At 41.5% G+C, this 9,588-nt stretch overlaps 1 protein-coding gene across 1 annotated transcript; it reads right to left on the reverse strand.

Moving 5' to 3' along the window:
• Positions 1 to 8,322: 8,322 nt before the first annotated feature.
• On the reverse strand, positions 8,323 to 8,988 carry LOC121800662 (protein FANTASTIC FOUR 4-like). The gene has a single exon (XM_042200184.1). It carries the CDS (start codon positions 8,986 to 8,988, stop codon positions 8,323 to 8,325), a length of 666 nt encoding a protein of 221 aa, XP_042056118.1.
• Positions 8,989 to 9,588: the final 600 nt, after the last annotated feature.

Raw genomic sequence — 9,588 nt, forward strand, 5'->3', positions numbered from 1 at the left:
TAAAATTCTTGTTGTTTCGAATCAACAAGGTTTCATCGACCTAAAGCACGAAGAACAATATCAATATAGATCCATTGGTAGAACCGTTATGTTCTAATCTACTGAACCTCTATAATTTACTCATCTTGCAATGAGGTGTATCTGCTATAGAATTTAATGACCACAAATAAATTTACTTTCTCACAATATTTAAGAATTTGTTTTTTGAACTCCTTTTATTAGTACGGTAATAAACTTAATGGAAATTGTATGATAATATAGTCAAAGTGTATACACTAAATTGTAAGTGGGATTAATAAATCTAAGTATCATTGTCGTGAAATCTTCAGATTGAAAAAGTGCAGGATACTACGAAGCCAGGTCTGGAAAAGAAAATCCAACTTGGATTCGTACACACTACACACACACGCATACTGAATCTATATGCATGCACATGTGAGTGTGAATATAATCATATATGCCCTATTTATTTCAGCAGGATTTCGTTCTGAATATTTGAGATATGCAGTCAGAAAATATTTCAATATTCAACCAGTGGAAATCCGAAGACTATCTATAATCATGCATGCATATATATGAAATGGTACAAACAATAAATTTTTTTTATTTTTTGGTCAAGTGGCGAAGATACACTTGATGATAAAATTTGTGGGAGGAGGCAACTGCGGGCCCTCCACCTCTAGGTTCTAATTCATTTAATAGAGTTTTCAAAAAAATGTGCATTTGACATGATGAGAATTAATGAACAATTGATCAAGTAAGAGATAGATGGAAAATGATAGTTAAAATATTAGTGTTTAGTAGATAGTGAAATCTCAATTATTATTAGGGTTTAATGAGTTGTAATAGTGAATCATAGTCATCTAAGTTGTAAATAAATTAATGTGTAAGAGTAATGAGTTTATGACAATATTCTATAAATGGGACAAACAAAAATGTAAAATGCACATATTTTTATGGGACGGGGAAAGTAGTAATATATTTTGATAGCATCCGGATCATATTTAGCTAAACCGGAAAAGTCTTTTGTGTTACCATGATTCAAATTTCAAAATAGTATGATATAATGAAAAATCTTAACTGAATAAAAACTATAAAGTCGATCGATGCGTCTCTGTGTGAACAAAATTAATAGAACAAGCAATGTAGGAGTACTAATTATAGAATATTTTAACCTTCATCTGTCCAATATGGGTAGCACATTAGTTTTGAAATGACACGAGTTTTAATACACAATTGTTAAAGTATGCTAAAGATAGAAAATAAGAGACACACCTCATTAGGGAAAAGAAATACAAAAATAAAATATTATCAATGTTATGTACAGACTCATCCCACATCAGGAGTCTGAGGGAAGTTGGAAGGTGTATATAAATCATGTCCAACCTTAATTAGTTTGAGGCCTTTTGGGGTGACTCAAAAATAAATCCGTGCGGTCTTGACTCAAAACGGACAATATCAAACGTCTATTGTAGTCGACAATCCGATCAATCAATTTTTATAGGACATACTAAAATAATAATAAAAAATCTTATTTTTATGAATCGGAGTGAATATATGATAACTAGTGGTATATATTTATACAAGATCGTGTTATATCAATCCAAATTAAAAAGTTCATTGTTTCATTCCACCAACATAACACACCAGATGCTATAGAATATTAGTCCACACGATGAAAGATGAGATACTCGTAGTGATGATGACACAATTCGCAAATGGATCATCAATTAGGAAAAGAAATGGATTAGATAGGTGACACCATAGTGCGTCTATGTATAAATATGAATGGCTATAATCCCAAGACTTAGGAAAGGTGCAAAATGTATCCATATATATTTATATATAGTGAGAGAGAAAGTGGTAAGTATTTGTGGAAAGCAATGAAATACATCCAAAACCAAGTAGGAGACAAAGGATGGAGGGTGAAGCACCACCACAAGTAATTGCTAATCCATTTCATTACCGCCGTGGCAAGATGAATCTCACCACTCAAGCATCAATTCCTGTCTTTATGGGCATGAATTTATGCACAAAATTATTGATAGAGTCTAAAAATCACTATTTAAAAATACTAGTATATATTTTGTTTCTGAACTACTGTTGTATACGTGATATTTAATGTGATCTCTATTTTCTAAAAATATCTCATACGGAGTAATTGTCTAACTTTGATTAGAATATCATTGGAAATCATTTTTCACTATTTCGTTAAATTTTTGCCCTTTCAGTAAAAAGAACATGAAATAGTAGAAAAGTCATTTCAGCTATATTACATCAAATGCATAGCTATGTGGAGATCTTTTTTAAAAAAATGTAGACCGCGTTTGATATTATTGGATGGTTAAGGGAAAATTTTGTACAGTAGTTTTTAATTGCAATTAAAAATACCAAGCAATAGTGAAAAATGACTTACAGCACCTCCATCGGTGCTCGATGCTAAGGCGGGCCGTTGTGCCGACGGCGTGGCATGCATCTGCTCGCCGTTGTGCTCTTGCCGTCGGCACGACCCTGCTTGATGCATCGAGCACCTTTGTGCCGACGAGCAGGCTGACGTGTCGCGTGCTGATTGGCCAACGGCAATGCCGTTGGCAATTTTCTTTTTTTTTTTTAAAAATGAAAATTCGATTTTAAATTTAAAAAAAAATATTTTCCCACTTCCCAATAAATATGTCCGTTTTTTCTCCACTTTTAATTTATTTTTACTCTAAAATTCGCATTTTCATCTATAAATACCCCCAATTTCCACACAAAAAATTTCCCACCAAACTACACAATACAATTCTCTCATCAATTCCCATCTAAATTCTCACTCTTTCACTTTTGCAAAAAAATGTCCGACTACGGCAATCACCCCTCCGACTCCTGCGGATGGAACCACGAATCGTTCGGCCCAACACCATTCCCTAACCCGGATACAGATTTCTCGCCCCTTCCTCAAATCCAGGGTTCGCATATTCCGGGTGGGTACCGGCCTTACCCGATGGACGAGCAAGATGCCTCCGACGGGCAATACGGGTGGGCTCCGAAATAGGCACGGGAAGGAGCGCCTCAACACCACCGTTGTCCCAAATTCCGGAGGGCGGTTCCAACCGTCCCGACGCTCCTCCTCCTCGTAGCACCCGTGTTCGTACTCATGGCAGTACCGGTGACCCCAACGTCCGCACCTCGTACACTCCGGGGGAGATTGAGAAGTTATTCAAAGCCTATTTGAGAATCTCCGAAGATGCGGAGGTAGACACGAACCAAACCGGAGACAGGTTTTGGTCCCGCGTCGCTCTCCGGTACAATGCCACCTGACCGAACGGAACCATCGAGCGCAATGAGAGCATGGTGCGCAATGCCATCGGAAGAGCCAACGAAGAAATACAAAAGTTCCAGGGGTATTACCTCAGGGAACAAGCGTCGGCAGGGAGCTGCACAAGTGAGGTCGACGGTCATCATGGCCGCCATGAAGACCTACCACTCAATGCACTACAAACCATTCAAGCATTTCAACACTTGGCACGAGGTGCGTCATCATCCGAAGTATAAGGGAGACGTCGGATCCTCCTCCAGCTCCTCCAGCAAACGGTCGAGGTCGGTATCCCTATCCGACGCCGGCGAGGATGAGGTGCCTAGCCAGCTTGCCGGAGCTCACTTGGGTAGCCCCGACGCCGGCCCGAGCGGTTCCCAACGCCGGCCACCAGGATGGAAACAGGCGACGGCCAACCGCCGTTGCGCCGCGACCCCAGCCTCCCGCTCCCTTTGTGTTGCCTCCACCCCCAACAACACGTTGTGGGCCCTTTTGGCTCAAGCCAATATGGCCGATACGTCTCGGATGTCTCCCAAGCAACTTGATCCACATTTTGCAATGATACGAGCTCTTCGACAAACATTGGGGATACCGCCATCGGGCTAGTCTTCTTTAAATTTCCACAGATGTATTTTTTAGGATTTAATTAGGTAATTTTTTTTTTTAGGATTTTAATTATGTAATTTTTAATTTTTTAGTAATTTGTAATAGTATTTCGGGTATTATTAATGCATTTAATATTGTGGAAATGTTTTTAGTAATTGAAATATTTAAATTAAATTATAAAATGGTGGGACCTTTGAGTATGCTCTTGCGGAAGAGCATGGATGTGAGTGTTGTGCTATTGCCAAAGAGCAGGGAATAAAAAATAAATAAAAGTGGGTCCGGACCCACATCCATGCATGGACGTGGATGCTCTTAGAGCATGAATAACCCCGTCCCCAGTTCCGGCCCCAAGTCCCCTCCACGTCATCATTCCTCTACAGTTGCGGCCCAGGCCCCAACTGCTCTAACCCTGCAGGCCGCAACTCGGGCCATAACTAATAAATGACACTATTCACAACTTCAACATATGTAACTCGTAAACGCAATTCGTTGAACAATTGAAACCGGGAAAATGCATTGTTCATTAGAAATTAACATTACATTACTAGACGAAGCAAATTTAAAATACTAGAAACCCGGGCCACGACTACAAAATTTATAGACACAAAATTTTGAATAAAAAAAAGGTTGCGGCCCGGCACGAACACAAATAATCCTGGGCCGGGCCGCAACGCGTCACGTCCCGCGCCGTGTAACGCGCGCCCAGGCCGGGCCACGGGACGGTCACCAGGCTGGGAACGCGGCCCCGGGACCGGCTCAGGCCGTGCCGCTTCTCCGTGTAACGCGTGGGACGGGCCGGGACTCGCGATTTGCGGCCCGGCCTGTAGCGTTATTTATGCTCTTATAGCGATATTATAACAAAAGTTACATTCGTCTGGGGATATTTTTAAGAAATAGGGACCACGTTTATATTACTGCATAGTTCAAAAACTAAATTTATTTCTCTCTCAAAATATTGTGTTATTCACCTATAATGTAAAATAAAAAGAATTGGCGGTATTATAAATTTAAAATATTACATTAAAATCAATGTATTCACAGTAAAAGTAACTATACTCGAAATATTTAAATGTAAATTTTAGTTTATTATGTGATACACTCGAAATTTTTCGTTGTAATCATCTCAGAATATACATCTATCGTGATTCTCTTGAAAATGATTCTATATTTTTATTTCAACTATAAAATTAATAATTCTCATTCTATAGGAGTACCAAAGTAAATCGAGGGTCTTCCCTCGTAAAAACTCTCATACGGTTTTGCAATATACTACATAGAGATAGAACGAAAAAGTGAAGTGTTGTTAGTGAAAAATATGATTTATCTTGTGAGCAAGGAAACTTATTAAAAATAGACGTGAATCAATTTTATAGGACGAATTAAAATATGACAAATGAAAAAGACTACTACGGTCTATAGGATGGAGTATTATTTGGAAGTTGGTCACAATAATATAATTATATTAAAAAATTGCTATGAATAACATAGCTCAATAAAACAGACATTTATTTAGAAATATTGAGCTCTCTAAATTTAGAGACATGAGTTTATGTCATTATCACATTGCGCATATATAATTAATTAATACTAATAAATTCAAGCAAAACCGAAATATTGGGCTCGACATTGCAGCTTGTAATTATTTATAGGAGTACTTTGTTAACATGCTTACTAAACAATACTTGCTCGTTTCCAATAAAACATGAGTTTGTCTCCGACATTGCACCTTCTACTCCCTCCTTTCTATTGAAACATGCACACTTCCATTTCGTATTCATTTTTTAACACTATCCCACCACAAATTATTAAGAGCATCTCCAATGGCGGCGAGCGGGCGGGCTAGCCGATTTTCGGCGCTCGCCGACCATTGGAACCGGCGAGCGCCATTTCGGTGAAAAAATCGGCTAGCGCTGGCCGATTCGCGAGCGCTCGCCGGTCCGCTCTCCGCCATTGCAGCCTCAGGACCGGCGAGCGTTCGGCGAGCGAATTTAATTTTTTTAAAAAAAAATTTCGAAACACTATATATACGCGATTTGCACGTCATTTTCATTCACATCACTTGTTTTAACGAGTACTCTCTCTATCTTAATTTCTGTACAAGATCAATAACGCGAAATGGAGAACAACAACGAAGGTACTCCAGTGACGAGCGGGTCTCAAACTCCCCCGGTACCCGTGGGAGGTGGATGGGGTCCGATGCCCGGGTACTACAACATGTACCCGTGGCAGCAGATGATGCCCAGGATGGCACCCGGGGGGAGTATGCCGGGGGGTTACCGGCTATGCCGGGGTGGGGTCCCGGGATGCAGATGATGCCGGGAGGGGTACCGGCGACGCAGGGGACGCCGCGGGAGGTACCGGCGATGCAGGGGACGCCGCGGGGGAAAAACGTCTATCGCCCCAGTTTTGATTTTTCGACTGATTCTTCGCACACATCGACCCCAACAGAGGCGTAGTTCGCGCAATATGAGACTTTCTCCTTAGAGGAGTTGGGGTTTGATCTTCTCAGTGTTCCGGAAACTCCCGTTCAAACGGGGGGAGTAGGGCGGGGTCGGGGCCCTGCAAAGAAGAAGGGCAAGGGGAAGGACAAGAGGGTCGGCCAGTCGTCGCAGTCGGTTGAGGACGACCCCTTGGTGCGGAGGAAGTGAACGGACGCGGAGAACGTCGCGCTTTCCAAGGCGTGGGTGAGTGTCTGTGATGATCCTCTGACTTCGAACAATCAGAGGATCGTCAACATGTGGGCCAAAATTGCTGCAGCCTACATGAGATTTTGTCCGGAGGGGAGGCCGCGCACCGGGGAGGAGTGCCGGAAGGGGTGGGACCGAATCAAGGCTGGGGTCTCCCGATTTTCGGGCTTGTACGCCAACGCCCTCCGCATGCAGAGCAGTGGCCAAACGGAGGATGACTGCTGGAGGATAGCGGAGAAAGCCTTCCCCCAGCCCGGGTTGTATAAGGAGTTCACCTACTTGAACTGCTACGAGGTGCTGAACGACTCCGAGAAGTTCCGGGCAGGTGTCGACACAGGCTGGCCGAAGAAGCAACGACTGAACTATACCGGTGATTACAGCGGCAGCAGCGGCGGTTCCCACGACCTCCCCGAGGATGCGGATGAGCTCCCGTCCCCGCCATCATTCGCTCGCCGAACTCACCCGGTTGGTCAAAGGCGGGCGCAACGGGAGGGGGCGCCGGGGGGTCCCAGGAGGTACAGTAGGCATTCCCCCTTGGCTAGTCGACAGAGGATCTCAAATTCTTAGCGCGTCAACAAACGCGCGCTCAGATGGCCAAGATGTTAGCCGAATGGCGAACGGCGACGGACCCCGAGGAGAAGAGTTTTCTTCACGCAATGCTCGTGAGCATGCGTGACGATTTGAAGACCGGGGGGGCACCGGGGGGTTCCGGCGGATACGGAGGCGGCGGCGACGGTGACGGTGGCGAGGGGGGCGACGGAGACGAGGAGTAAGGCGAAGGTCGTGTTTTTTTAAATAATGTATTTTTTAAAATTAATGTATTTTTTAATGTAATTTTTTTAAAAATTAATGTATTTTTTTATTGTACTTTTTTAAATTTAAATAATATTATTGAATTTTCCTGTATCTGTGTCGTACATTTAATTTCGTATTTTGTGTGATTGTCAATTATTTGTTTTATATAATTAGGGGGTGATGTGGCTAGGCTATTGCTGGGCTATTTGCTTGTCTTGAAGATGTGGTAGGAGGATTTTTAGTGCTGATGATATGGCAGGAGGAGTTTATGGCTGGGCTATTACGGGATTATTGTTGGGCGAAAGCCACTGGAGATACCCTAAGTAGAATAGTTCATATACGTCACAATCTATTAATTACTCACTAAATAATAATGCCTCTGAAGTGGAATTCTTTTCTCCATTCACTAGACACAAACAATAGTGTAGTGAATTCTTGATTCACCCATGATAGAAACATCACTAGATTTCTTAAAACTCATGTGAAAAAAATCTGTGCATGTTTTATGGGAACGAGGGACTGTTGGATATTTGGATGGTATTATGGTGGTGGCCATATAGTAGCAACATGTTTTTTTAGTTGGTTATATGTATTGTCATTCTCAACTTCCAAATTCTTGTGATCGTGAAAATGACGAAAAGGGAAAAAAACAAGGAAAAAGATACGAGAAAATAGATTTGACATCCCCTAAATATAGACCTAGGAATATTTACAACTATGGTATATGAAAATGGTTAATTTCATAAATTAACCCATTCTTGTCTTTTACTATTACTCCTACAAATTTAGAACCACTAAATACATACGGAAAATATGGTTGAGCTTATTATTTGCTTAACACAACAATAGTAGTAATAATATTATCTCCTATTAAGTACTTACAATATTTTACAATTGTAACAGCGGAACCTGAAATAAGATCTAACAATAGATTTTTATTTAGGTAAAAGCGACACGCAGTGGCAAACTAGTTAGGCTTTTGTTGTCACTCTCATCTCCACATTTATAATTGCGCCTAATTTTCCTTCCACATTCTTTCATGTTTCGTTGGTCACTAGGGATGTAGTAATAATCCTTGTGCAGAAACACCCTCAGCCTCCCATTTTTGCGCTCCACGCTGCAGGCGGATGAGGAGGCGAGGACCGTGATCACTAGCCGGCCGCCTCCACGCTGAGCCTCCACTTTAACACTGGTGATGGAGGTGAGCGGTGGTGGGAAACTGCTAGTCTGTTTTGTTTTCTTGCCAATTTCCCGAGGCTTGATGTTGCTCGAATATTGTCGCTCTTGTGTGTTGTCCGAGAATATGTCGAGACTTGGATCAATGTGGCTTCCACTTTCACTCCCTAATATCTCTGTGCACATGTCTAAGCCCTTAGTGCTTAGTAAGAATATTGATGGATTTGTGGCTGCCTGTTTGAATCCATGTGTATTAGTGTTTTTGGCATTATGCAAGAAATCCCAGCACCCGGTGGCCTTTGTGTCGTTCATGTTGTTGTCCGGACAACCAGTACTCTGGTTGTCCGGGTGAGCCCATGAAACCGTGGAGTATGGTTCCGGTTCCCACCGGGATTTTGAGATTTGGGATGTTCTCGAGTTGGACGACATTTTTCGCTCGTTGAAAGGAGAGTTTGAAGAAAACGAGAGGAGAAGAGATTGGAACAGGGGAGACTTGCCTATTTTTAGAGGATGAAAACAGAGGATGGACAGAGATGGTGGGAAATAATTGTGGGAGGGGATGAGGGTTGAATATATAGGTGCAAAAAGTGTTGGAATCTTAGTAGCTTTTACTCGGCCACACATATTTAAATTAGGGGATACAACAAACAAGAAAATCCAATAAAATTATGGCCATATTTGTCGCATAAAATTCCACTAAATTGCATGGTTTATTCTCCACAAAAATAGACATCGATACATTCCATACCAAATTGGCTGACGAGGACGACAGTCAACAATACAAATGAAGTCGATAATACGTACACTTATTTAGGCTGCCTGTTTTTATTTAAATATTAATTTCCGTACATAACCCGAACCCTAATAAAAATATGAAATATTTGATTTTATGCACGCAATCTTTATTGATCCAAAGTATTGCATGGCGTTATTACAGTAAATGTGAAATGTAATCATACTTTATTTTACCTTTTCAGTCAATTTATTATTAGAAGTTTCGGTTAATTTTTACCATAATTAATAGGTAGA

Source organism: Salvia splendens, chromosome 4 (genome assembly GCF_004379255.2).
Source record: "Salvia splendens isolate huo1 chromosome 4, SspV2, whole genome shotgun sequence".
NCBI classification, from domain to species: Eukaryota; Viridiplantae; Streptophyta; class Magnoliopsida; order Lamiales; family Lamiaceae; genus Salvia; species Salvia splendens.